The 27,302-nt window shown below is 55.0% G+C and overlaps 3 protein-coding genes across 10 annotated transcripts; 2 read left to right on the top strand and 1 right to left on the bottom strand.

Annotated features, from left to right (window-relative positions):
* The first annotated feature begins 858 nt into the window (after positions 1-858).
* Positions 859-6,539, top strand: STAR (steroidogenic acute regulatory protein). Of its 5 annotated transcripts, none has more exons than XM_076358800.1 (12): positions 859-1,205; positions 1,300-1,394; positions 1,690-1,831; positions 2,009-2,138; positions 2,243-2,325; positions 3,569-3,741; positions 4,346-4,459; positions 4,745-4,872; positions 4,954-5,112; positions 5,712-5,896; positions 6,086-6,179; positions 6,273-6,539. In XM_076358800.1, exons 1-12 carry the CDS (start codon positions 982-984, stop codon positions 6,378-6,380), a joined length of 1,635 nt encoding a protein of 544 aa, XP_076214915.1. In that variant the 5' UTR covers positions 859-981; the 3' UTR covers positions 6,381-6,539. The 5 variants fall into 5 exon arrangements, with proteins under 5 accessions (XP_076214915.1, XP_076214917.1, XP_076214918.1 ...); XM_076358803.1 differs by having other exon boundaries at positions 1,097-1,205; positions 3,565-3,741; XM_076358802.1 differs by lacking the exon at positions 1,690-1,831 and having other exon boundaries at positions 3,565-3,741.
* Positions 6,540-7,118: 579 nt separating this feature from the next.
* On the bottom strand, positions 7,119-27,196 carry ASH2L (ASH2 like, histone lysine methyltransferase complex subunit). 4 transcript variants are annotated; one of them, XM_076358796.1, is made up of 17 exons: positions 17,023-17,143; positions 16,617-16,686; positions 15,543-15,688; positions 14,653-14,741; positions 14,191-14,285; positions 13,961-14,056; positions 13,638-13,733; positions 13,324-13,399; positions 12,605-12,622; positions 11,134-11,227; positions 10,543-10,760; positions 10,154-10,321; positions 9,605-9,798; positions 9,078-9,170; positions 8,625-8,723; positions 8,264-8,323; positions 7,119-7,804 (listed from the first exon to the last, which is right to left on the bottom strand). In XM_076358796.1, exons 4-17 carry the CDS (start codon positions 14,723-14,725, stop codon positions 7,697-7,699), a joined length of 1,488 nt encoding a protein of 495 aa, XP_076214911.1. In that variant the 5' UTR covers positions 14,726-14,741; positions 15,543-15,688; positions 16,617-16,686; positions 17,023-17,143; the 3' UTR covers positions 7,119-7,696. The 4 variants fall into 4 exon arrangements, with proteins under 4 accessions (XP_076214911.1, XP_076214913.1, XP_076214912.1 ...); XM_076358798.1 differs by lacking the exons at positions 16,617-16,686; positions 17,023-17,143 and adding an exon at positions 27,098-27,196; XM_076358797.1 differs by lacking the exon at positions 12,605-12,622 and having other exon boundaries at positions 17,023-17,142.
* On the top strand, positions 18,679-21,789 carry LOC143170600 (nodal homolog). The gene is made up of 3 exons (XM_076359026.1): positions 18,679-18,967; positions 19,584-20,374; positions 20,473-21,789. The coding sequence occupies exons 1-3, from the start codon at positions 18,679-18,681 to the stop codon at positions 20,623-20,625; spliced, it is 1,233 nt and encodes a 410-aa protein (XP_076215141.1). The 3' UTR covers positions 20,626-21,789.
* Positions 27,197-27,302: the final 106 nt, after the last annotated feature.

Genomic DNA, 27,302 nt, shown 5'->3' with positions numbered 1-27,302 from the left:
CAGCTCAGTACGCGACCTCTGCGGGCGTGGGGGGGCTGCGGGTTTATCTGCGCTCTCCAAATAGAAACAAAGGCAGCCTTGGAGCGGGGGGTGCCCCTGGCTCCCCCTGGCCATGCTGCAGGGTCCCCGCAGTGGGAGGGATGGGGTTACCCCGACAGAGCCCACTCCCAGAGGGGACACAGCCTCCCCCCTCTTGCTCCGGCCACCACAATGTGAATCGGGCTCAGAAAAGGGAATTTTCTCCAATGTGGCTGGGCTGGGGGTGGGCGTGGGGTGCGGGGTTCCCTCCACCCTCACGGGACAGCTCAGCGCAGCCTCGGGGTGTCCTAGCCTTGCCCCGGGGCTGGTGGGGTGCACAAGGGCACAGCACCCGTGGGGCTGGGTGTGCAAGGGGCAGCGAGCACGTGTGGGTGTGGGGGGGGAGGCAGTGCACGTGAGCGTGCAAGGGACAGTGCACATGGGTGTGCAAGGGGCAGGCAGTGCACGTGGGCGTGCAAAGGACAGTGCACGTGGGTGTGCAAGGGGCAGGCACTGTGCATGGGTGTGCAAGGGCAGTGCATGTGGGCAGGGGGGGCCGTGCTGCAGGTGAGCGTGCTGCGAGCGCCCGGGCCCCCATGCCTTTTGGGCCCCGGTGAATCTCTGCCTCCGGCACCTTTGGTTTACATTCGATCCAGTTTTGTACATTTGTAAACAGTTGTAAATGTTTGTACGTTGAGCGCCTGGATGTACATTTTTAACCTAAAAGCTGCAAATAGAGCCGCGTGGTGACTTTGCGTGGGGATGTGGGGGGTGTTTTGTGGGGGGTGTTTCATGGGGGACAGGGGCTCAGTGGGTGCTGCGGGGGCCTTTGTGGCTGTTTTGCCTCCCCCAGTGTTTTCTCCCTCCTCCTGCCCCCACGGGACATGGGTGGGAGGGTGCTGGGTGCCTGTCCCAGAGTGGGGCTGTGCCATCTTCCCGGGTGTCCCCTTGCTGGCATGCAGGATGCAGCCGCGCTCCCCCCTTGCCCCCAGCACCCTCAGCTCGGCAGGGCCCAGCTCGGCACCATCACCCAAGGGTCCAGGTGGGTCCGGGCAGGTCCAAGCTGTGGCCTGGGCCTCATCCTGCCCTGACCAGGCGAGCGGTGCTGGAGCACGCGTGGACTCAGCCAGCCAGACCAGCCGTGCTCCCTCCTGCCCCGATGGAGAGGCACCTTCCTGGTGCCCAAGGTAGGTGCTGGGACCCAAATCCCGTCCCCGATGCCTGCAGCACCCGGTGCCATCCCCGGTGCCGCGGGAGGGCTGCCGTCCCTTCTCCTCGCAGGCTCAGCGGACGCAGCAGGCAGCCCAGCAGCACGGCAACAGCGTGGGACCCCCAAGGGACGCCCAGAGGAGATGCTGAGGTGGTGTTGGGAGCCGGTGAGCGTTAGGGGGGGGGTCCCAGTTAACCAGACCTTCCTGAGGGGCCCGGATGCCTTTTTGGCACAGCTTCCCAGCAGGCTGTGGGTCTCTGTGTGCCGCTCTGGGGACTGGCCGCCTGGAGAATTTGCCTTAATGTGCCATGGTGCAGCGTGACTGTCCCTACGTGTCCCCTCCTGAGGGGCACAGAGGGGCTCGTGCCCCTCCAGCCCCCCCAGCCCGGAGCTGGAGGAGTGGCTCTGCCCAGGCTCTGTTTCGGTTCTTCACACAAACAACAGCACGTCCTTGTGCCAAGGTCTCGTGCCCGGGAGCGGCTGCTCCATCTGGGATAACAGTGGTCCTGGCCGGTTCGCAGCCAGCGGGTCTCCCTGCTACCCATGTCCCCGGTTCTGCGTCCCCTGGCCAGGGTGCTCCAGCTGCCTCACTGGCAGGGCAAGGTGAGGGGCCGGGGGCTACGCACCTTGCCAGAGGGTCTCACCCGCTCTCCCTGGGCACCACAGACCCGTCGGTGCTCGGCGTGCATTTGGCACGAGCACCAGGCTGCGGGGTTGGGAGCTCCCAGCAGCGGCTCAGGGATTTCAAACCCTCCTGATTTTTCCTCTCCCCACGTGCAGGCGTGTGGGGACCGGGTGGACAAAGCCCAGCCCAGGGGGAGAGGTGCGGCAGGGACCTGGGCATCACGCCTGCGTTGGGACTGCAGCACTGGTCGGCGAGCGGGAGCACGGCTGTGGCGGAGATTTCCCAGTAAACATTTGGGAAGGGGATGGCACAGCTTCTGGCTTCCTCATCGTCCCACCAGCACCTCCATCGCCGGCGTGAATGCGAGGTGTCTTTTCTTGCACATGAAGGAGAACAGCAGCCCCGGCGATGGAGAGGAGCCGTCCTGGGGAGCAGCAGGGCCGGAGCAGCAGGGACTGTTCCCGGATGGCAGGTAGGACCCAAATCACCTCTCCAGGGGCTCAGCGGGCAGGATGGGGGAGGCGAGGGGCTCCCCGGGGCCGAGCTGCCGGCACAGCGAGCGGCTGACCTCCCCCTTGGCCAAGTTGTTGCAACAGCGGGGAGGAAGGTCAGGTTCCCCGCAGGAGGGTGCAGGGGCTGACGTCAAAGGAAGCAGCTGGTGATTCACGGGTTCTTGGGAGCGCTGGTCTCTGGGGCCGTAACTCATCCCAGAAATGTCATTTCATCCTTGAGTGTTATCGCTGCTCTGCCGTTGCCCACTGCTCCCAGCCCTGTGGCAGATAAACCAGCCTCTGGGGGAGGTACGGGGGCTGCCCCTCGCTCCCAGCCCCAGGCTCAGCAGCTTAGTATACTTAATATTCAACTTTATATAGGCTGGAAGACAGGCTGTGTTGGCGCGGGGCTCTGTGGGGCAAAAGGGAGGGCTGCGCGCTGTCCGAAACATTCTTGTCCATGCGATGTGCATAAAGCATCCCCAGTGCTGCCCTGCCGTGCACAGCCATCCCAGGTGCCCGCCGGTCCCACGCACGTTCTCGGGTGCCAGCAGTGCTGGGAGGTCCCGCTCTGCCTGCGGGGTTTGGCCTCGTGCACTGGGGCTTTAACGTGCCACCACAGCGAGGGCTCTGCGGTGGGGTCTGGTCCCAGGGCAGAGGGACAGGCTGCCCCGTTCTTGTGTCCGGCGTTAGCTGAGGTTGGGCTGAGCCTGGCTCCGGTTATTCTGGGGTGGTTGTGCTGTGAGATGGTGTTGTCCATCGTTATCCGTTGTTATCTGTTACTGTCTGTTGTTATCCACCATTATCTGTTGTTACCTGTCAGAATTGATTGTTATCCGTTGTTATCCGTGGCTGATGATCCGTGCAGGGGCAGCCGTGCCGTGGACCCCAGGTCCATGTGCAGCGCGGTTTGCCCCTGGCACAGGGGTTGCCCGCAAAGCACCGTACGAGCTGGGCAGGGAGGCTGTGCCTTGGTCTCCTGCCCTCCTCTCGCTGCGGGAGCTGCCTGTGCCCCCCGTGGCTGGACTGCGGGTGGGGGCTGGCCGGGCTCCGTCGTGCCAGCACGGTGTACGAGCATGTACCCGCCCATGTGCGTGCATCTGCTCGCCGGACGCGCTGGCGGTGACCCGCGGCCCCCAGCAGATGCGCGAGGAGCTGGGTCTGGCCTTGGCCCCCAGGGCCCTGCCGTAAGTGATGGCTCTTATCTCCCTGCTGACAAGCCAGCATCCTTCAGCGGGCGTATTTAAGGCCGAGCGCCCGGAGGGCCGGGGCAGAGGAGCGCTCGCCACAGAGACGTCCGCCCGCAGCCCACGGCTCCTGCCTGACCAGGGAGATGCTGCCCGCGACGTTCAAGCTCTGCGCCGCCATCTCCTACCGGCACCTGCGCAACATGACCGGTGAGGGGCCAGGGGGCCGGGACGCGGGGCTGGGGGAGCCCCTCTCCGCGGGCTGCCTGCAGTGGGCAGCGCCAGCAGGGCTCACAGGGTGGGAGGAGGCTGGAGTCTCCGGGGATGCTCTCCCCACCCCATGCCCTGTTGCTTTCTGGGTTTCACGTTTTACTGTCTCCACCACCCATTTTGCCACCAGACCTATTTCTGGGGTCCGAGGGGGATGGCTGTGTGCCATTGCTGAACGCGGAGGGTAGCTATAGGCAACACTCCTGCTGGCTGCGAGGATTTTGTATTCTTGTACTCCATTTCCTATGGCCTTTCCTGGGCACCCGCATGATTGCTCCTCGGTATTTTTACGACTGTCGTCTGCTCCTCGCGTGCTGCGTGGCTCGGACCTGGAGCAAAGCCCAGGTTGTGTAGGACAGCTTCTGTCCCAGAGCAGTGCAACGGCAGTCAGCTGCTCTCTGTGCCTGTAGGGGCTTCAGCGAAGGTAGCAGGTAAAAGGAGGCAAGCAGAGGCTTTTTCAATGTTGCATGTTTAAATTGCAAAAAAAAGAGCAAAGCCCAGCAAACCCTCTGCAGCTGGTGAGTAACACGCTCTCTGCTCTCAGGTCTGAGAAGACAAGCCGCTGTCGCCATCAGCCAGGAGCTGAGCAAGCTCGCCTGCCGTGGCACGGGACCCAGCACGTGGATTAACCAGGTTCGCAGAAGGAGCTCCTTGTTCAGTAAGTGACGGGCAGATGGGGGGGTCTGGCCCTTTCTGCTGGGTGGTGACTGTCACGTGTCAGGGCTCGGGAGAGTGGTTGGAGGAAAACCTGCTCGTGGGTCGCCTGTGCTTTTGCTAAACAAACGGCGAAGGCAGGCAAGCGGTGGGAATTGAGTTTACTTCCCCAATCCCTGGGCACGGAGAAATGTATTTGATGTAGATAAAGCTTATCTGGTGTTACGATGCGTTAGTCAACTGTGCAGTGTTCTTACGCTCGCTCCTGTTTTTGTCCGATCCCGTGCAGGCTCAAGGCTGGAGGAGAAGCCCTTCAGCGAGATGGAAATGTCTTACATCAAGCAAGGAGAGGAAGCCCTCCAGAAATCGCTCAGCATCCTCGGGGACCAGGACGGCTGGAAGACAGAGACGGTGGTGGTAGGTGCTCCGCTCTGCAGCAGAATGACATGGTCCTCCTGTAAATATTTGTGATGTTAATTCTGCCTTCCCCTCTCCCAGGATAACGGAGACAAAGTGCAGAGCAAGGTGCTCCCGGACGTGGGCAAGGTGTTCCGACTGGAGGTGGTGGTGGACCAGCCCCTGGACACAGTGTACAGTGAGCTGGTGGACAACATGGAGCAGATGGGAGACTGGAATCCCAACGTCAGAGAAGTCAAGGTAGGAAGCGCATGTCAGACCTGTCTCAGCCAGGGGTTCACACACGCGTGCTGCTTTGTCTGGCGTCAGAAGGGCCAAAGAATCGCTTTGCCCATCGCAGCAGGAGCACGGGGATTTCTCCACACGTTCTTCGGGAAATGAGAAGCCAGATTTTATCTTGTCTGCTCCCTACTGCAGGCGTAGAGCTTGTTCTGCAGTAATCAGATTGCTGCTGCAGCAGAAGTGACTCTGTAACAGCTTGTCTGTGGATGGAGGGTTGTGTGCTACTTATTCTGTAGGGAATGCCCTCGCGAGGTAGCGGGCCAGCTCTGTTAAATTTGTACTGTTACTGGAGGAGAAATAGCACGGTACCCCGACGTGCAGAGAAGAGCATTTTGCTATTCCACAGGTTGTCTGGAATAAGAGAAACACCTTCCCTTTTCAGGTGTTGAAAACAAATGTTCTGTATTCTGGGATGAAGAGCATATTTGCAATTTTTCTCACTATAAGCATTGAGTTTTAGTAAGAGCGTGTATTTGAATACACAGTAATCAAAGCTAGCTTTTAGCTATGTTTGCAGTAAATACCTCAAATTAACATTTTAATTCTAAACTGTCTAGATTCTCCAGAAGATTGGAAAGGACACAGTCATCACCCACGAGAAGGCGGCCGCTACCCCCGGTAACATTGTCGGACCACGGGACTTCGTGAGCGTCCGGTGCTCTAAGAGACGTGGCTCCACCTGCGTCCTGGCCGGCATGTCCACAAAATACGGGGCTATGCCAGAACAGGAAGGATTTGTAAGGTAATCACCTTTTTTGCATTCACTTACAGGGTGTTTAATGAGTCGGATTCGCACACCAGCTTTTAGTATGGGCTCAGAGTCATTAGGTTTGTCTCAGTAGCAGGAACTGCAAAGTGCTTCAGCACGGCTGTAATTTTGAGGCGAAGTCAGACGTTGCTTTCTAACACGTGCACTCCTGTCCTCTTACAGAGCTGAGAACGGTCCCACGTGCATGATCCTGCGCCCGCTGCCCGGCAGTCCTTCGCAAACCAAGCTAATATGGCTTCTCAGCATTGACCTGAAGGTAAGTTCAGTTCTGCAGCAAACATGTCCAGGTAGAAGCAGGATTTGCATTCGAGGCAAGTTCCGCTCACGGGCTGTATCCGCTCCCCTCCAGGGCTGGCTGCCGAAGACCATCATCAACCAGGTTCTGTCCCAGACGCAGGTCGACTTTGCCAACCACCTTCGGGAGCGGCTGGCCCGGACGGTGGCCGTGAACTGCTGACCGCACGGACTAGTGTTGTAATGCTTCGTTCAGGGGTAAAGTAGGGAATCTCGTAATGGGGTAAGTCAGGCACAATTTAACTACAGCCTGTGCTAATTAGCCAAGGCCCTTAATAGCAGACACCACTAATTAACACATAGTTTCAATAAATAAATAAAGCTTTATTTATTTATTGAAACTGTCATTAGTGTGGCCGCAGGGCCTGACTGGGCCAGTGGAGCAAATGCAGGACTTCCCTCAAATTTTTGGCCCTGCATTTGCATAACGAGCGTGCACTGGCCCAGTCAGGCCCCTGCACCCTCCCTAACGAATTAGTTTCAATAAATAAATAAAGCTTTAATTAATGGTATCTACAATTAAAGGCCTTGGCTAATTAGTTAGTAGGGAGGTCCTGGAAACCTGACTGGGAAGGCAGGAGGACCAGCACATGCTCAGAGGCAGGACTTAACCTCCCATTTTATTCTCCTCCTTCCCCCAAAACAAATGCAGCACTTCCTACTTACTTACCTAAAACTTTTATTCCCTTCTCCCCCCAGTGCAGCAGCTCTAATTTATTTTTGACAAAGTGTCAAATTATTTATTCACTGAAAGCTCTGCAACGATGATCATCGGCAGGAGGCCCTGTATAACTTGTCAATGCAGTGAGCAGGAGGAGATCTTCAGCTTGAGAGATCTCTAAAGCGTAGCTACTCTGAGTTTAAATCTCATTCGTAACAAGTCACAAGACAAAAAAAAAAGTAAGAGTTAAAGCCTTTATTTTTAAACTGGTTTCCAGTTTGTGGGGAAAAAAATACGGTTTGGACAGAAGCCCAAATTGTCTTACATGCAGTAGTCTTGTTACAACACAATCCTTCTGGCTGGAAGCTGTTGTTTACAATTAGCCAAAACACAGTTGCGCAGAAGTGTCAGTGTTGCTTCTGCAAGTGTAATGCAGCAGGTAGGTCCAACTCCAGCCTGCTCTCACTGAACAAATGACCGTTACAACCCAGGTACATCACATGAGAAGTTACCTCAACACAATACTTGCTTCTTCAGCTAGCTACACGGTAAGAGTTACTGAAGACTCCAAGAGATGCCCACAAATACAATATATACCAGAACTGCATTCACTTAGACTCCAGCATAGTGGTAGGGCACGACTCTTCAGCAGGTAATGAATATACATTAACGCCTGCCATCAAGAGCTGCGCTGGCTTCAGCTTGTTTGTTTGCTCGTTGGCTGATTGCTCTGAGTGATGCATGTTCCTCTATAATAAAAACCACTTGACTGGATACCCACTGTGTCATTTTCGTTACCGCTGCGCCGCCTGCTTTGTTTATGGCTCCCAGGGCGGACTTCGTCTTCCGTCAACTTCTGTCTCTACGTGATACAGTACATCTGCCAGCGTGTGCTCCACGACAGCGCCCCAGCCCATGTCACTCATCTGCAAAGGGCACGAAAGACAGTTAGCTCGAGTCACGAAGCACAGGCTCAGGACAAAGAGTGACTAGCCCTGTTGTACAGCAGCATTTCAGGACTGTTTCCCTCCTGAAAACATTGGGGGGGGGGGATTTCCAAGTGTTTCCTTAAACAAGAATTCATCCCTCTTACTGATAAAAGAGGCTAACACAGGCAAGAACAGGGACTTTAATCTGTCAAGAGGAACAAGACAGCATCTACTATTTAGTTAAAATTTAGCTAAGTTATTTGTTAGGCTATCTGTCCTTAAATATTTTTAAATGCAATCCTTTTGGCTACACTATCCAAGTACAAAGACTGAAGAGGACAGATACAGGCTTGGTAAAAATCAACTCCCACCACCACAACAAAATCTCACCCACCTTCTGTTTAAATACTGTGAGGCTATCAAAGTGTGGGGTAAAAAGCTTCAGTTATTACTTACTGGACGATAAGTGATATCTCTAGGTGGATACTTGAAATACGGCCCAAAGTTTATAGAAACCTGTGGAAGACACATTTTTTTGTTAGATCCAAAAAAACGGGCAAGTTTCTTTAGTCTGCAGTCCTCATCCCCTCCTGCTCCTGAGCCTACCTGCACCCCATGCAAGACCACATGAACAAACATCCTTGGCAAGAAATGAGAGCGTTCGTTCAGCGGTTTGATAGTTACATCACACAAGTGAACAGCAGCATTGTTCCAGAGTTGCTTCACTTGCTTGACACGCTCCCAGAGTGCCCACGCTCTATGCATTACTAAACCCATGATGGACCTAGGAATTATCTTTCAAAGATATGTTACTTACTGTGCAGCCTTTGTACAAAGAAATAGCAGGAAAATAAACTCCTTCAAAGATGTCTTTAAAGGCAATTCCTTGGCTGGCACCATTCTTGAAGAATATTATCTGAAAAGAAAAATGAAGAGGTTTTTTCCATTGATGCTAACTTTCATGACCTTAAACTACAAAGCAATCCTCAAGAGGCAGTTTAACCTACGCTCCCCTTTACCCGATGCCAGACAATTACTTAAGTGACAGCAATAATGTTACAAGCAAAGGGCACAGCTGGTTTGCTGAGTTCACATTTATTGTTGCTTTAATAAAAGCATTCTTGTTTTTGATGAAGAACTAATGATGACTGGCCTCCCTTTGTGCTCATTAAATGCAAGTGATTAATGCATACAATAAGCCAGTCTCAGCAGGCTCTCCACTCTCCCTGAAGTTCCACACCCTCCACCTACCAACGCCTAACTTACTTACCTGGCTTCCGGGTGCTTGCTTTAGGCTCTTCTCTGCTTTGTCCACAAAGTCCTTCTCTTCAAAGTACAAGTAGCTTTTGAATTTGATCAAAGCCTGAAATATTAGAAAACAACCACTTCAGAAGTAAGCCAAAAAACTGTTACCTTTAGTGACACGTTAAAGAACGGCAGACCTACAGGAGCCCTGTTCTGGGATAGGCGTGCCTGTTGTGTCAGAGTACCCTTGAAGAGTGATCCACACATCTCAAATATTTGAGAACCGGGAGGGGAAGAGAAGATGAAACGAGATGTGGGCAGTCTCGTTCAGCAGTCCATGCAGAGGCTTCCCTTGCAGAACCTCTGGGTGGTTCTGGGTATTTTGTTGTCTTGAGATCAACGCTTTGGACCTCTCCGCTATGAACCACAGTGGTACCCAGAGGTAGGATGGAAAGGATGCACTCAAAGGGGGCAAAAACGAGGCTAGAGCAACCTGTTTTCCACTTGTCCACCTAGCCAACACTTAATCCGATAGTGAACTCCACACCTCACCTTATCTTTGTAAGTGTCAGGCAGTGATTTGGCAGTCTCAGTATCTTCTGGAAGACTGATGTAAAATCCCAGTATATCACCCTGTCCATAGCCAGATGAATAGTGTTTCCCTATCGACTGGTGAAACTTTGTTCCCTTTTTGCTGCGCCAGGAGTAACTGAACTTGTCATATCCCAGAGGCGCCTGGAGGTTCCCTGCGGAAACCAACGTTTCTTCATGAACATGTGTAGCAGGAGCACCTCTGTGTGTCCCACTTCAAGTTTTGGAACAGTAATTACATTCAGTTAACAAATACGACTGCCATTAGTACAAACGCATTGACTACAGTGTTAAGCAAGGCCAAGCATGCAACAGCATAAAGGATCCACCCGTACTGCAGTTCTGCACAGTTCAGATCACCTGCAGGAAGAGTTTCCCCTTAAGAAAAGCAGCGAAGAAACGGGCAAGCTGAACATGACTTACCCTCCTTAGGTCTAAATTACTGGGGAAAGAGATCTAGGAACCAGCTGGAATCCACTGCTAACAAATGTATTTGGTAAAATTATTTACCTAATGGCTGTGACCAGCCTAATCTGGCAGCTGTGTCTGGAGGCATCTCATCCATGGATATTTCGAAGTACCACGCTCCTTTCCGCACTCCATGCGAGGCTCGTACCATTGAATAGCCCTTCTCGCCGATAACAGTCAGTCTGTCATCAGAAATCTTTAACTGAGGAGCTGTGGTAGATCAGAGAAGATGGTACAAGCGGTTCATTTGTGATTTCTGATGTGCGGCGATGTCAAAAGGCAAGTGAACATACAGGAGTGGATTTAACATTTGCACCCCTTAAAGCAATTATGTCTGAAACTTCTATAACCGGTAACGTGAGGTTACGGAAGATGGCCCCTCGTAAGAGGAGCTGGCTATACAACTTGCATACGATTAGCAAGCTTTGTACCTCGGTCGTGCAGTGCTAGGAGGACTCGTTCATACAGGCAGGCTCTGTAGAGGTCCCCAGGAATAGGCTTTCCTGCCCAACAGTCTAGCTCCAGTTTTTCTGGGTCAGGTGCGTGGGGGTCAGGCTCAGCCAAGATGTAACGATATCCATCTTTATTAAAGGGGTGTTCCAAAGGGTAACCGTGGGGTGGTAAGCGCTGAGCGGAAAACAACGGGTCACTGTGAAACACAAAAACTACAGGTTGGCATCTCACAGTGGCTACGGTTCAGTCACAAGTCAACCCAGGACAACCTCTTACAGAGCTGTACCTGCAGTGCTCACGGCCTGCACACCGCTTGCTTCCAAGAGTCTGCGCGAAATGAGCGTATACTCATCTATATCAAATAATTTCTAGCATGTGAACATCGATATCCTATCGAACCCTATCGATAACATCACAGAGTTACGGCATGATTCCCCATAAATCTACCAAGGGCAGAGACAGGCGGGAGGCAGCTTCAGGCATGAGAAGTAAAGCTGTCCCCCTGACTAGCGTACAACACCTCGCTACAGATGCTCATCACCGTGCCACCGCATCATCTTTCCTCTTACCTTCTGGTTTTCTTGGCTGTTCCCGTGGTCCCTCCGTCTTGCTGCTTGCGCTTCGCTCCCCGTCCCTTCCCACTGCCTCCTGCAGCAATTCCCCCTTAACACAGAAACCACGGCATATTAAGCAGCTGATGATCAGAGAGAGCCCGTGAGCATGGAATCTCCACAAACAGAAAGGGGCAGAAGCAGCCAAATGAAAATCAGTTCACGAGCTCAAGTACCTTCTTCCACAGTTACGAGTGAAACAGACCTTATTGAAAATGAGCATAGCAAAATCCAGAGCTTTTATGTAGCTTCTAGTCAACTTTTGAAATGTCTAAATTTAGAGTGGAAGCTAAGTGAGATTTACCAACAAAATGAGCTCAACTCGAGCTTTTAAGGTGAGAATTAAGAATCTTTTTTGTCATCAAAAGATCTACAGACAGCAGCACTGGGATCCACTTCAAAAGCATTATTATTTGCTTTCATGGAGATTCCAGTCACAGTTCAAATTTATTTCTGCAAAAGTAGCAGAAAACCCAACCTAGAGCACACACTATCTGAGTTTAAGCAAAGTCATCCCAGTGACACACTATGCTGGAGAAACACTCTGACACCAATAAGCAATAAGCACTTAACATTAAATTTCCATCTATAAAATAAAATACACCTAAGTTGAGGAAAAATGAAAAGCAACAGAGGTGTTTCTCTTCAGTATTACCAAAATCAGTACTACGATTGAACAGCGTATCATTTCGTATCACAGCACCCAATTTTTACTCATAAGTAAAACTATAGTATAGGAAAAGCTACACGTCAAATGTAATCACATTAATATCAGTGTAACATTTTAATACATTAAATTTTATATGCATGTTACCGTTACACTATTTCAAAAGAGATCACTGTTGATTTACAAGGAAAACTATAGAATTTTTTAATGTACTGTAGATAAACACCTTTACAAACCGCATATTGTGTCGTAATTGAAAATAGTCAGCTTTTAAATTATCAGCATTCCCCTTACGGTGCAAGGGATTCAAACCGTTGAAGGAATACCATATTCTGCACAAACATGACATGATCTCAACTGCACTTGCTAGCTTTAGTGCAGATAAACATTTAGGCTCTCCAGTTCGTGATTGTTTAGGCAAACAAGTAATGACAATATCATACCAGCTCACAGATTCAGACCACTTATTTAGGCATCAAGATTTAAAACTACAATAATATCAGGTCAAATCATACAAAGTAAAAACAAACATAAGTGAAAATAAAACTTTAAACCAGTCAAGTGGGGCAGAATATGATAATTAAAAGCTTCTAACTGCTAAAGATTAAAAAGTGAAATTGTTGTTTTGTATTAAACTATTATTGCAATCACATCAGGGCGCGCTTTTGACTTTTAATTGACTTTAGCTTCTAAGATAATTGAGCAAAAAAGCTTTGCAAACAATAATACTTAAGTTTTAGAAGCTGAAAGGTAAATATTCACCTCCCAAAGAGGCTCCACCTGTAAGAACAGAAGTGGCACCACATATTTGTCAATCTTCCAGAAATTAAATAAGAAACAACCAGTGCATGAAATTGAGACAACGCGGCCTTAGGTATCTATAACCCTGTTTTAAAAAGCCCAAAACACCTCCTGTTAGGTACTATTTGAATGTGTTTAGTACAGAACGGTGTAGCCTTGCACACAAAGAAATCTCATTGGCAATTAATATGACTACAGTAAGATTACTGTAAGTAATCTCAGCGAGCTAGGCAAAGCTGTTAGCACAGCTGTCGTTCCGCAAAAAGGAACGACAGGAAAATGCAAACAGTGATTATAAGGAATAATATACACCTTCCCCAACTACTTTCCAATCTCAGAGTGAGAGAAACAGAAAATCTGAACAATACAAGTAGGTAAATTAAAACCATTATGGAAGAAGACTGACAAGCCCAGCTTTCTTGCAAGCATCTTGATTTAGCTGGCCGCCATGAAGAAAAGCGCTGAACCTTCACAAGAAGGTAAAAATCAATCTATCTCTACAGAAAGGCATGGTATGACTGGCTGAACGTGTTTTGAACATAATAAGCATAACTTTGGTTCACACGACAGGTTTAAGTGCAGCATCTCAACCGACGTAACTGCACAGAGGCCCAGCTATAGGACTGGGAAAATACAGCTTAGTCCCAAATATTCCAAAACCGCCTAATTAAAGAACTTGCCATTTAAGCTTCCGCTTGTGGATACAGCATTGTTCTGTTTCTGGTTATCATATGCAGGACCAATATTGGCAAGATCCTGAAAGAGATAAAAAAATCTGATGCATAGACTCGGTCAAACTTACCACTCAAAGCCTGAACCCGGCACTTCCAGCTGCTGGAGCACTCCAGCGCATCGCTTGGCACAACGCAGGCTCACAGCGTGACTTGGCTAAGTTCTGCTCATTTGACTGAGTATAAGCCACCGGCAAAAAGAAACCTCCCTCCTTCCTCCCAACTCCCCACGGCACACTTTCCTTCCATCTCTAGTCACATACTTGGTCTAGTAGCCCAAATTTGGGGTAATCTTCTTCTGGGTCTTTACTCCCTGGGTCCGGATGCTCCTTCACCAAGAATACATCTCTTTCTTTACACTAAAATAGAGAAGGAGTTTAAGTTACACAGGGTAAGATCATATCAAGTTCATTAACAAGTGTTTAAATCATAGTATTTACTATCAATATGTAGTTGGTGTACATACTACATAAGAAGTATTAGAATCTTCACCATTTAGCTCTAAGTCCAGACCTCAGCAAACACGACAGCAGACAACTGTACCATTCGCAGAAAACCCTCCATGAATTTAACTCCAAATATTTACCATGGTTTTGACAATATTATTAGGCCAAGTCATTTTCCCAGGTCTCTGTCGAGTTGTCATACACTCCCAGTATTTATCAATAAATGGGATAATATCCTGTAAAAAAATAAAATAAACTTGAGTCTTAACAGTGTGGGTCTGAAAGCCTCGCTGCCAGTATTTGTTCCAACTTGCTCTTCACTGAAATCACAGCTTATGTAAATCCGTGATGATTTTTGTAACAGCCATACCTTATCTTTTGAGAACATCGTTTTCGGGTGCTCATCTTGTGTCCTCGACTGCCACGTTAAGTTGGCCAGAGCACTAAGGCACATTTCCTTGAGATCTTAAAAAGTAAGAATATACCAGAGCTAGAATTACACTTCATGGGGAAGATCAAACATACACCCGTGTACACAGCAGTTACTAACCACACAGCAGCCACGCTAGCTTGAGTAACAGTAAAACCCTCACAAGTTCTGTCCTAACTCAGCAGCCCTCGCTAAACAGAAGACTTCCACCATCTTAATAACTAACTTACTAGCAAAATGGCAAAGCATTTTTAGAAAAAGCCGCACATGCTTGTTGCTAATATAGGATTTTTTTGGTCATTTTTGAAGAGCTTCAGCAGAACCCTCCCACCGACTTCAGATAAAATGAAGCCACTAGGGTTATCTTGCACAAAATGTCAGCGAATGTGCTTTTACACTTACTTGCTTGTTTTCTTAAGAAATATGTGTTCCCACTGTGATGGCAAACATTGCAATGGAAACTGTAGTTGGTCATGAAAGGCAGACATGATCTGGAAAAGAGCACGCTGATTTGTAAGTTCTGGTGTACACCTTACTTGCTACATCAGGTTAAGAAATTAATTATTCTTTACTACATTGGGTTAAGAAGTTAATTATTCCAGGTTAAGAAATTAATTATTCTCTCTCTCCAGAACCAGAAACATCTTGCAGGTTCAATTATATTTTCATCCAATTAGGTTTATCTGCGCATCAAGAAAAGCCACAAAGCTTTTGAGAAAAGTGTAAGCAAGCTAAGTGTCATCTTCTTGTTTTAGAGAAGTCCTGAAATTCATTCAGCAAAATAAGAGACAACAACCCAGAAGCTCTGGACAAGGAGCTCCAGCTGAATCAATTAATTTTAATTGGAAGCCTAGAGTACTTTTTAGGGACAAAATGCAACCAAAAGAAGTTAAGTTTTTAGTAAGCCTAAGGTCAGTCCCACATAGGTTCTAGAAAGCAAGCTGAATTTACTTTTCACTTACAGGAAGATTTTGTTTTTTGTTCTCGCCAACTGAAAGTGTCTGTTGAATTCTCTCTGCTTTTCAAATAACGTTTATAGGCCTCTAAGGCACTAAGTCCAAGGGTGGCTCTCACAGTCCTGAGGTCTGGACAAAGATTTTTTTAAAGTTGAAATGTACGAACATGAACACTTCCTGCTGTGTTGGGTAAAGCTTTTGTTATTTACATAACACACCGGTTTCCAGGTGCCCAAGGACCCGGACAGGGTCCTGGTCCTTAGGAATTTACACTCTAAATACTTCCATTTTTGCTAACCAAAGTTTCATGCCCAGCATGAACCTGAGCTTACGTACGTAGTGTCAATGCCAAACGTGTCTGCTGTGAACCACTTTGTACAGATTCCACACTGCAGCTCTATCTCTCCAAGCTGCCGTCCGTTCTCTTCATCCACTGAGCCTGCCTGAGCATCCAAGACTTCGGAGCTGTCCCCGGCAGCTTCCTGCAACCAGAGCAGATCAGCAAACTTGGACTGGCTTAAAGATTGACTGAATCAGACAGGAAAGAAGTTTTGTGCAGTAACCTGTCAAGACAGGAGAATTTAGAGGGAATAAGTTTTTTTTTTCCCCCTAATACACAGCCATGCTGCGAGCGAGCGGGAACTATTCCATAGATTCAGTTAGTTAGAACTAGTCAGATGGGTGAGGATTTAACTTCCAAAATAATCCTTTAAAGAACTAAAACTGGAGCTAGCAGGATAGAAACTCCTTCTCGCCTGAGCCACAAGAACATGTTCAGATTTTGTTTTTTGAATAACTACCTTCTCACCTTCTATGTCATCATCTTACCCCGACTCAGTAATCTTGGAAAACTGAGGATGCTTATTAGTCCTAAAACGTCAGGCATCGCCAGACATCTGTTTGGTAAATAGAAACATCTTATATTCTGAAGAAAAACTCTCCACTTGCCCTTTTTCTACACCACGTACAACCTGTGGCTATCTCATGCCTTCGCACCTCCCCTGCCGTCTGTGCAAAGACACCAGATCGCTACCAAATAAGAATCCTTTGGGAAAACGTGCTGGTGGTGAGCAGGACAGGTGAATGGGAGGAGGGAGAGGTGCTCGCAGCCTGGTGAAGAGGCATCCCAAGGATAAGCCTCAACCTCAGCCTGCAACGACCCACGAGAGGGAAGGACAGTCTCCGAGTCCAGGATCCCCAGCTCCCGCAGACCCGCGCAGACCCCACCACGAGGGCTGCTCCGCTGCAAGAAGCGAATCGCGGCGCCGGGCGGCCAGGCAGCACCCTCGCCGAGGGGCTGCGCGTTCAGCTTCGGGCGCTCTCGCGTTCTCCGCCTGCCCCCGCTCCGCAGAACTCGCCCCCGTGGCCTGGGCCTCTCCCAGCGAGCCCCGGCTGCCCGCCGCCACCTACCAGGGGGTCCTTTCCGTTGGCGGACTCGGTCTCCAGAGCTGCGGTGACATCGACCAGGGCGGCATCCCCGCTGCGAGAGCAGAAACGAGCTCCTGAGAGGGGGGGCCCCCACCTCGGCCCCGGCGTGACCGTGGCGGGGCGCAGCCCGGCCCCGGGGCCTGGCGCGGACCGGGCCCTCCCGGGCAGCACGGGCCGGGGACCCCGGGCACCCCCGGCGCCGCTGGGGCAGAAGGACCACCCGGAACCCCATGGCTTCCCGGGGGAGGGGGCGGGGACCCCCCCCCGGTACCCTCACGGCTTCCAGGGTAACGGGGAGGGGGGAGAGGCCCGCCGGCACCCTCACGGCTTCCAGGGCTGGGGGGTGCGGGGAGGAGGGGCTTGGGCCCGCGGGCAGGGAGGGGCATACCCGGCCTCGGCGTCGGTAGCGCCCGGTTCGGGCGGGGCCGGAGGCTCCGCGGCGGGAGGGTCCGGGGCGGGCTCCGTACCCTCGGGCGCGGGAGCGACGATCCCGGCCGCGGCCGCCGCTGGCGCCGCCGCCATCTTCCCCCACCGCCCCGCTCTCGCGAGAAGGCGGCGCGCGCCGCTCCCGCGAGTCTCCCCGCTTTAAAGGGCAACGGTGCCGGGTGGGCCCCACCGCGGGCGGGCGGCGGAGCGGCGCCACCTGCCGGCGGCCGCCGGGAAGGACACGGCGGCGGGGGGAAGGGGAAGCCGTGGCGTCACCCTGCCCGGCCGTGACGTCACCCAGCCAAAGCCTGGGAGCTAGGTGCGGGGCTGACTTGGGGGTAATACACCCCACGTCAGCACACGTCCCCGCCGGGGGCGGGCCCCAGGCCCCCGGCGCCCGGCGCCCGGCAGGGTGGGGGGATGCCGCCAGCAGCCTGCGGCGCCCGTGGGCTCCTCCCTGACACCGGCCCCACGCCGGGGGGGTCCCGCGTGAAGATTTAGCGCGTTTCCCCCCCGAAAGGAGGAGCGTCGCCTCGCCAGCCGCCGCCCTGGGAAACCCTCTCGCTGGGAGGGCCGGCGGCGGCGGGGCCCCCCCTGCTCGGCTCCTCACACCTCCGGGGCCGGGCACAGCTGTGCCGGCGACTAACGCCCAACCATGTGTCCCCACGGCCGCTCTCGCTCGCTCTGCAGCACTAAAGGCTCATGGCCGAAGGGTTCGCCCGTCGCATCCCTCCGCCCGGCCCAGCAGCACCCCTGCCCCAGCCCCAGCCGCATCGGTTCCCCCGAGGCTGGTCCTTGGGCAAGGCCCACCCAAGGACGGTGCCGTTCCCCCCGCGCTGGCTCCCCCCCCGCACCCAGCGGTACGAGCCCCGCTGTCCTGTCCTGCACCCTGTGCCCTCAGCGGGACGCTCAGCACCCTCTCCCCTGGTCCTGCTCCCGACGGCGCTGGGAGAAGGGGAAACCAAGGGGGGCAGAGCCCCTGCCTGGACGGGGCTGGGGGAGTGATGGGGATGATGTCCACGGGTACCCCAGGTCCTGGTCCCTTCTCCAAGGAGCGGGACAGGATTGCTGGGGGGGGTGGGGGTGGTGCTGGGGCCACCCGTCCCCAGGGGTCCCAGGTGCCGGGCAGCGCAGGGTGCTGGGGACAGCAGCGTCTCCGCACAGCGAGGGGGTGGCCGCCCCCGCCGGCAGGGCAGGGCCGGAGAGAGCTGGTGGTGGGGACGAGCCCAGGAGGGATGGAGGGAGGGAGGGACGGGAGGAGGAGAAGAGATGGGGAGATGGAGATATGGGGAGATGGAGGGATGAGGCAGGGATGGATAGGGCTGGAGGCAGGGAGGGAGGGATGGGGAGAAGGAGGGAGGGAGAAAGGGAGGAACGGGAGAGATGGAAGTGGGGAGGGCTGGCGGGGAGCAGACGGGGGGTGGAGGGGAGAGAGGATGGAGATAGGGACGGAGGGAGGGATGGAGCCGGGGACGGAGGGATGGGAAGAGGGACGGGGAGAAGAGGGGAGGGAGGGCGGGAGGGGGCCGGGGCCGCGGGGAGGGGGCTGCCGGGGCCGCCCGGGGCGGCGCTCGGGGCTGCTGTACAAATAGGGCGGCTGCGGGCGGCTCCTGCAGCCATGCGGGCCCCGCTGCGCTCCGCGCCCGCGCTGGCGCTCTGCGCCCTCGCCCTGCTCCGCCTGGGCTGCGCACCCACCCGCGCACCCACCCGCGCACCGACCCGCGCACCGACCCACGCACCCACCCGCGCACCCACCCGCGCACCGACCCGCGCACCCACCCGCGCACCCACCCGCGCCGCGCCCCGCGCCCCGCCGCGCTGCCCCCCGCTGATGCTGCAGCTGCTCCGCGCCCCTCCCGCCCCGCTCCGCGCCGCCGCCGCCGCCGCCCTCAGCCTCTCCCCGCACGGTGAGTAGGGCCGCGGCCCCGGGCATCCCTGTTCCCGGGACCCGCACTGTCCCCGGGACCCGCACCATCCCCGAGCACCCCCGTCCTGGGACCCGCACTGTCCCCGGGACCGGCACCGTCCCCAGGCATCCCTGTCCTGGGACCAGCATTGTCCCCGGGACCGGCACTGTCCCCAGGCATCCTTCTCCCCGGGACCGGCACTGTCCCCGGGACCGGCACTGTCCCCAAGCATCCCTGTCCTAGGACCCGCACTGTCCCCGGGACTGGCACCGTCCCCGGGCATCCCTGTCCTGGGACCAGCATTGTCCCCGGGACTGGCCCTGTCCCCAGACATCCTTCTCCCCGGGACCCGCACTGTCCCCGGGCATCCCTGTCCAGGGACTCACACGGTCCCCGGGACCGGCACTGTCCCCGGGCATCCCTCTCCCTGGGACCGGCACTGTCCGGTGCTCTCGCTGGCTGTCGGGGCTGGGGGTGGATCTGGCTGCTTTCCCCCAACCCTCGGGCTCCCGCGACAGGGACCGTGCCCCGGCAGCACACGAGGGCACCGTCCCCTCCGGCGCTGGCACTCCCCGGCAAAGCCGGCGGTCCTCTCACCGTGCCCCTTGGGTTTCAGGCTCCCTGCAGAACGGCTCCCGCTGGGCGCTTTCCTTCGACATGTCCTCCCTCTCCAGCAGCCAGGAGGTGAATCTGGCCGAGCTCCGTGTCCGCCTGCCGGGCTTCTCCCCAGCCCGCAATGTCTCCCTGGACATCTATCACAGCCGGCGGCGAAGGTGCCGGGGCAGTGGGACCTGTGCCCACCAGCTCTTCCTGGGCACCGTGGCTGGCAGCCCCTCTTCCACCCAGGCCTCCTGGAAAGTCTTTGAGGTCACCAGCCTGCTCCGGTCCTGGCTCCACCAAGCCATGGCCCCTGCGCACCACGGTCCCACAGGAAGGGAGTGGTGGGAGACGAGTGGGTCGGCCACCCCAGCCACCGACTCAACGCACTTGCCCACCTCGAGCAACGCTGGCCACAGGCAGCCAGCCCTGCCCCAGGACATGACGGATGGAGTCCTGCTGCTCGTCTTCTCCAGGGACAAGTCTCCGGGAGACCACAGCCTCATCAGGACAGCCGAGACCTCCAAGCACATCATGCGTGACAGCAGCTCCCAGGGCACGGGGACCCGCCGGCATCGCAGGAACAGGAAGGAGAAGCAAAGGATCAAAGTGAGTGACGCTGCCGCTGCCGTCCCAGGGGAGGAGGGCAGGTCCTTGTGCAGGAGGGTGGACATGATGGTGGATTTCGAGCAGACCGGCTGGGGCAGCTGGATTGTCTACCCCAAAAAGTACAACGCCTACCGGTGCGAAGGGCAGTGTCCGTCACCCGTGGATGAGACCTTCAAGCCCACCAACCACGCCTACATACAGGTAAGAGGGGGTTGCTACCTCCGCTCCCCCCACGCACCCCTAGCCCCACTGGCCCGCAGCAGGGGGCGATTCTTTGCCCTTCCCGTGTCTCCCCACAGAGTTTGCTGCAGCTCTACAAGCCCAACCAGGTGCCCTGCCCCGCCTGCTCCCCGGTCAGGATGAGTCCTCTCTCCATGCTCTACTACGAGAAGGGTGAAATCGTCGTCCGCCACCACGAGGACATGATCATCGAGGAGTGTGGCTGCAACTGAGACCACCTCATCCCCTGCTGGGAAGGGGCACATCTCTGCCCAGAAAGTGGCCCTGAGGACTGGCCGCCCAACCCATGACCAACGCGCAGACCGGGGCATCACTGAGCCCCCGCCACCTCCGAATCCTGCGTGCCCATGGGTTGGCGAAGCTCTGGCTGTGCCAGGGCAGAAGGAGTGGGGTGCCTGGGTGTCAGTGGCTCTGCGGCACTGCATGGCCGCAGTGCATGGACGGATCCAGGCTACGCACGGGGAGGGCCGTCAGACACCCCGCTGCAGCACCGAGGCGGTGGGTGCCTGACGGCTGCATTTAGCCAGGAGCCACGGTGCTGGCGGCCGGTGTGTGCCGGGGCAGCCGAGGGCTGGTGCTGCTCCACAGAGGCAGGAGCCGGGGCGCAGGGCTGGAGCCACGGCAGCATCGCTCCCTGCCATGACACGCTGCCCACGGTGACGCTCCTTTCGCCCGCGATAGGTATCACTGGTAGCTGTGGGCTCTCGGCAGGACACTGCAGCACCAGTGTCCGCCCACACTGAGCATCTGCACCGTCGGGATTTTCAATCTCCCCCAGGGTTTAGGCATTTCTCTTAAGACTTCTATTATATTTCTATTAAAACTCTATCAGATTTCTATTACAATTAAGCCAAGTTAATGTGTTAGCCCAGTGTCCAGAGCCCCCATCCGGCAGCGCCACGTGGGCAGCAGCAGGCAGGGGTTCATCTCAGCCTGCTCCTGCCCCGAGCCGCGGGGCTGAGCGTGGCCCTGGGGGGGATGGCCCCTGGAGGAGCTGGCCCCTGGAGGAGCTGGCTGGCAGCAGGCAGGGAGGCAGCAATCTCCATCATATACGCTCCTCGCCCAGGACTACGCAGGGAATGATGCAAAAGACCTGGGGCTCCAGCATCCCTCTCCAAAGCATCATCCGTTCACCAGAGAGGGTTTGCATGTTCAAGTGAGGTGCCCCTGGAAACAAGGCAGCCCCGAGGTCGGTCTCGGTGGGTCTGAGCCCCCCCCCCAGCCCTCCTACCTGCCCTGAACGTCTCGGCTCATGTGCTGCTTTCCTCTGTAAAATGACGGCTTTGCTCAAAATTTTTCCACCACTTGCTGGATGGGGCGGTAGTGAAAGGGTCGTGGTTGTATAACTCATCAATAAATTATGTATATTAAAAATGCCTGGTAGATTCTGCTGATTTCCACAGCCCGTTTTTGCTGTCAAATGGTCTTTTAGGGTGCAATTCCCTCCAGCTCTCTGTGCATCTGCTGCACCCAGAGGCTATCCCTGCCCCGGGATCGTCTCTGGCTGCAGCCTGCTCTGTTACTGCCCGGCAAAACCAGCAATACCGGGCGGTAACACCCAGAGCAAGTGGGCTGCTACCGTAACTTGCTAGAGCAAGGGGGTCCCCTCGAATGGTGCAAAAGATGCTCAACGGCTCCGTGAACAGGAAAGTTGGCGTGAGATAATGAAGACGGTGTTCCCTCCGTGATGGGGGGGTTGCTGAAGAGCAAGCCGGGAAGCACCTGCAGGCGTTGAAGAGGAGGGCTAAGGGGATTTTCCACCTTTATTTACCCCTTGGAGATAAGGGGAAGGGCCATGTTCTCTAATAGCAATGGCTTTTAAGCCACATGCAGCAGCCGGTGCAGGCAGCTCTCCTTTGGGTCACCCACCCGAAGGGGTGATGGGGCTGGGAGCCGGAGCAGAGCTCCAGCCCCAGATGATGGCCCAGGGTCTCGAGTTCCCCCGGGGATGACCGTGGCCAGTCCTGGGGAGGGGGCACTCCTCCTGGGGCAGCAAGGGTCAGTCCCTGGGTTTGGCCAGGCTCACCCTGTTGCAGCCCCGGCCGTGGGTCTGGGCTCCCCCAGGCTCACAGCTGCCTCCTCCCACAGCCGTGGACGGGGACACAGCTTACACGTGGGGACCCACCGCCGGCCCCCGGCTACATGCGGCGGAGGGGATGAGTGGGACCGCAGGCATTAGGGCTGGCAGCGGGTGGCCCCGGGTGGCTGTGCGGGATGGGGCCATCCCCATCCCTCCCCTCCTGGGACCAGCAGCACCGACTCCACATCCCTGGCCCAGCCTGATTATCCCCAATCCACATCCCAGCCTGTGGATAAACAAAGCGTGTCTGGTTCCCCCCCCCCCTCGCAGACCCTCCCCTGGGCCGCTTACATATTCCGACAGCTTCACACTGGGACCATCCCGTCATTAGAGGGTCATTTGCAGGAGCTGTCAAGGGTGGGCGAGGGAGGTGTGGGGCTAACCCCTGGCAGGAGGCAGATGCGCGCAGAAATCTGGCGATCCGGGCTCTTGATGAAATAAAATTAAATTTTTTGGCCACTTCCTCCACAGGTTTGCTACTCCCTCTCAAAAACTGTTGTCACACCAGCAGCAAAGCCAAGAGGTTTCACTCTCTCACGCTCACCAGCTCCTCGCCCCTCCCAGGACACCCCCTCGCCCTCCCCAGCCCCCCGTGTCCATCAGCCTTGCTGGAAGCTGTATCTTTGTGATCTCTGCCCCTCCATCAAGCCCGTTTGAAATAGAGCAGCGGGTTCAAAAGTTGTCGTGGGGCAGGGGGAGGCAGACAGCCGTTCCCTGGGAAGAGCCGGGTGGAAAAATAAAGGCTGAGATTCCAGGGCTGTAAGGAAAACATCAAAGTGTGGACGGCTACAATAAAGCTGCACCGCCGTGCTTAGGCAAGGCATCTGCTAGGGAACCCGGCTTTGCAAGGCTTGGGCTGTGAGCGGAGACCTAATCTCTGAGCAGAGAGCGCTCTGCTGCCTGGCCCTTCTCCTGCCCCAATACACATCAGCTGCGTGACAGAAGGACCCCAGACACGCAGGACAATAAAGCAGGGGGACAGCTCCAGCTTTGCCGCGGGCTGCCTTCCTGCAGGCATCGCCAGGCCCCGCGGACAGCACCTTTCCAGCGACTGGCATGACCCTTCTGCATCCCGGGGCCAGAGGCTGCTGGGGCAGGGACACTGCGCGGGCGGTGGGACAGCAGGAACAGGACACGGAGGCTTTCACCCCACTCCTGCTGCACGGGCAGGGAATGGTCCAGCTGGCACGCACAGCCAGACCCTGCTCCTGCCTCCCCACTCAGAGATGCTCTTGTGAGCCTCACCTGGGCAGAAGGGACCGGTTTTTGCACCAGTTTCTCAGTGGGAGTTTTGCTGCAGAGCAGAAACCCTACAGCGAGCGCTGAGGCAGCGGAGCCTCCTCTCGTTGCCCTCCCAAAGGTGTCGTGGAGCTGGCAGGGTCCCTGCTCTAAAGGACTGGCTTGGCTTTAGCATCCTTACACATTGGCGTGGAAAGGATGGAGCCTTCCCGATGCAGGGAAGGTTTTCTGGCAGGAAAAGCGCCCTTGGCTGTAATGGGAGCGCTACCTACTGATGCTGCAAGACAGATGCGAGCAGCGACCGCTCGGGGAGCACTGGAGTATGGGGCAGCCGCAGTCCAGCTGGGATCAGGACAGGGACCTGCGACCCTGCCTGCCTCCCAGCTTCCCTCCGCTGTGTGCGGGGCCAGACCCTGCAGCCTGCACACTCCCTCCCGAATGCAAGCAAGAGCAGCGTCCGCTGCACTGTGCTGTACACGCAGGGGCTGCCAGCGATGGCAGCAAGTCGCAACCACCACCTGCCTGTGTGTGAGCTGCTGCCCGCGCCTCGGGAGGAGCAGCACGCGGTCAGGGAGGGAAGATAGGCACGGTTTACTTTGGACGCATGAGGACAGAGCGAGTGAGAGCAAACAGACCGAACGGCTTATCAAAGGCCCAGGGTAATATTTGTACAAACAGTGGATTAAGGCACTAGCTGGGTCAGGCAAGTATTGTTCATCCCTTGACCAGGACACGGAGCGGGATGCAGGCACGCTGGGCACGCTGCACTGCCCTGCTTGAGACAAAAAGGGGCAGGGACAGAAAATGCAATGACAAAGCCAACACTTGTCCCTCGGACCTCCCCGGAGCATCCCAGCTGTGCGAGGCAGCCACCCACGGCTGCCTCCCCTCCCGCCGTGCGTGCAAGGGCAGCCACGCAGCAGCCTGCGCTCGCCTGGGGGCTCAGCCCGCAGCAAAAGCAGCTCCTCAGCCTGTTAGTGCAAGTGCTGGGGGAGGAACAAACCCCGGCCAAGCAGGGATCTGGCTGGGTAACACTGAGCTGCTCCTTACATGGCTTAGGCGAGCATGGAGCATGAATGCATGCAGGAGACGGGTCCAAAAACACCCGTCTGAAGGATGTGGCACTGGCTGGGGGTGTAAGGGAGGGAGGCGAACTGCAAAGGACCGGAGCAGGGGATGCCGAGACCGCATGGTCCCATGCCACGGACGGAGGAGCTCAAGGCACGGGCTTGGGATGAATTGCACCAGAGGAGATGTACACGAGTGCCACGTCACTGCATCACGCGTGCACAGCTTTGGTAGCGACTCGCTCTGCCCCCAGCGACTGCGCTGATGTGCCCATGGCCCCAGGGCCCCGCACCGGGAAGCCAGCAGGAGCCCTGACCCTCCTGGATGCCCTCTCGCACCTGGCCGGGTGCTTCGCAGGGTGCTCTCCCTCTCTCTGAATTATCAGCTATGAATTGCTGTCGGAGGCACCTGGTGCTTTGATGCTCCCCCCAGATCTACATAAGCACGCAGATACCGATGCAAAGCTGTTGCGGGCATGGACAAAATACTTAGCACTTAAACACTTGTTACCCTCTAGTATGGGGGTGGGAGGGAACAGAATTTAAAAGCATAGCTTGCAATAGCTGACACTCACTCCAAAAAAACCCATGCAGTCACTTTTGTATCGACATAAAAACCCAAGACCACGAGGCTCCCGTCCACATCTGGGCCACTGCGGGTCAGAAACTCACGGCAAAAAAAAGCAGCAAGGCTGAAATCAGCTTGTTTCTCCCCCGAGAGCCGCCTGGATGTGCAGCCCTTAGCTCGGGACGGCACCACGGCGGGGGCCCCCTCCGAGAGGGGCCCAGGACAGTGCTGCTGCCCGGGTCAGCCGGGGTCACCGGCACCACGTCCCCCACCGAAACCTCACCCCCGAGTAACTGCCCGGCAAAGGGAGCGGGCGCAGAGTGAGTGCTGCTTTGCAAACGGCAGCCCTCGGCCCCTGCCCGCCGCCCCGCGCCAGCCCAGTGCCGCGGCCGGGTACGCCCGAGCCACGCGGGCAGCCTGCCAGAAGGACGAGCACTCGGCAGGGCCCGGGAAGCTGCACAGAAAGCCCTACCGTTTGCTTTAAAGGTAGCTAAAGCGGGTGTTATAGCTGTGGAAGAGTATTTCAAGAGAGTAAGAGGGGTAAAACCCCATCCCGTGCATAGAGCTCCTTTTCCGATGAAACCTATTTGCCAAGGGTTACATCAACACAACGCTTTCCATTGTAAACCCACGCTCAAGCAATAATTAAAAACATTTCGGTTAGGACAGAGCAGGGAAACAAGCTTCAGTGCTGAGTGCGTAGACTTAATTATTGCAAACACCCCACAAGTCTGTCATGGCTTTTTTAGTCTACCCTAAAGTAACCGGCTTTGCACAAATTAACATCAAGACGGTAAGCTTTCTTAGAACCAAGTATTCTGCTGCCTTCCCCAAAAGCAAAGCCGGAGGTTGCTGTGACGTGTGGTGACCGGAGCAGGAGGGCTCCAAGGACACGTGGATCTGAACTGCTGCACAACGCCGTCAGCAACACAACAATCTAGTAGTGCCATTTCTATCGGAAAATATTAATTTAGCAAGACAGACAAGTCAGTGGCAGCTGCAGGTCACAGCGCGTATTCCAGCAGCCACAGCAGCTCCTCTCTAAACACGCACCGTAACAAAACCCAGCAACTGGTATGGAGTTGCAATACTGATAAAGTGACACCTGAGAGCAATAAATTTGAATCTGTTCCCATTAAGGTTTCAGAAAAACACTTAATCTTATCTTAAAAAAAATGCAAGTTTATCTGCAGCAATTGCTCTGTCTCTGTTTCTTCTGTTACTCATTATTAAAGGCTTGCATATCATAATGTCACTATTTAGCTTAATTAGCAGATATTTAAATGCTATCTACCAAGACTGGTTTGAACAGACACTCATTGTCTTTTAGGAAGTCTGAGGTTCAGGCCGTGTCCTAATATGCATTCTCCTCCTTTGAGATGCCTCAACCACCAACACCACAAGATGCCACCAGCAGCAGCATCTCTAAAGCAGTAACGCTCTGCAACACACATCTGTTGAACTGCACCGGGGCTAGGAGCGTAGGCGCTTTCTCTGGGGGCTCAGGTTGAACACTCCCACAGTAAAATCACTTTCTCAGACGAAAATTTCCCTCTCAAAACCGATCAGACTTATTTCTAACCTACCAGTTAAACCCCCTCTTTTCCAAAGGTCGATGTGAAGTCTTAATCCCTGCCCACCGAGTTATGAAAAGGAGAAACAAGTATAAAGAAGCACGAAAGTCTCAGCGTGGATCAAAAAACCAGCAGAAAACATCGTTAAGCACTCACTTGCATGCTGGAAGAGATCCGCTCTTTTGGGAAGCCGGAATTGCAGCAGGGAAGCTGGAGGCTCAGGTTGTTCCTCGGCAGGGCAGGAGAAGGCAGCTCAGAGCCAGGGACCCCGGCTGCAGCGCTCAGCTACAGGTGGCTCCTCTTGAACTAATTTCAGCTGCTCCCACGTGCAGCCTGACCCAGCCCTGCCCCTCCCGGGGAT

This window comes from Aptenodytes patagonicus, chromosome 24, assembly GCF_965638725.1.
Source record: "Aptenodytes patagonicus chromosome 24, bAptPat1.pri.cur, whole genome shotgun sequence".
Taxonomy (NCBI): domain Eukaryota; kingdom Metazoa; phylum Chordata; class Aves; order Sphenisciformes; family Spheniscidae; genus Aptenodytes; species Aptenodytes patagonicus.
Note: the sequence above shows the minus strand (reverse complement) of the source record. Positions and strands in the feature narration are given on the sequence as shown.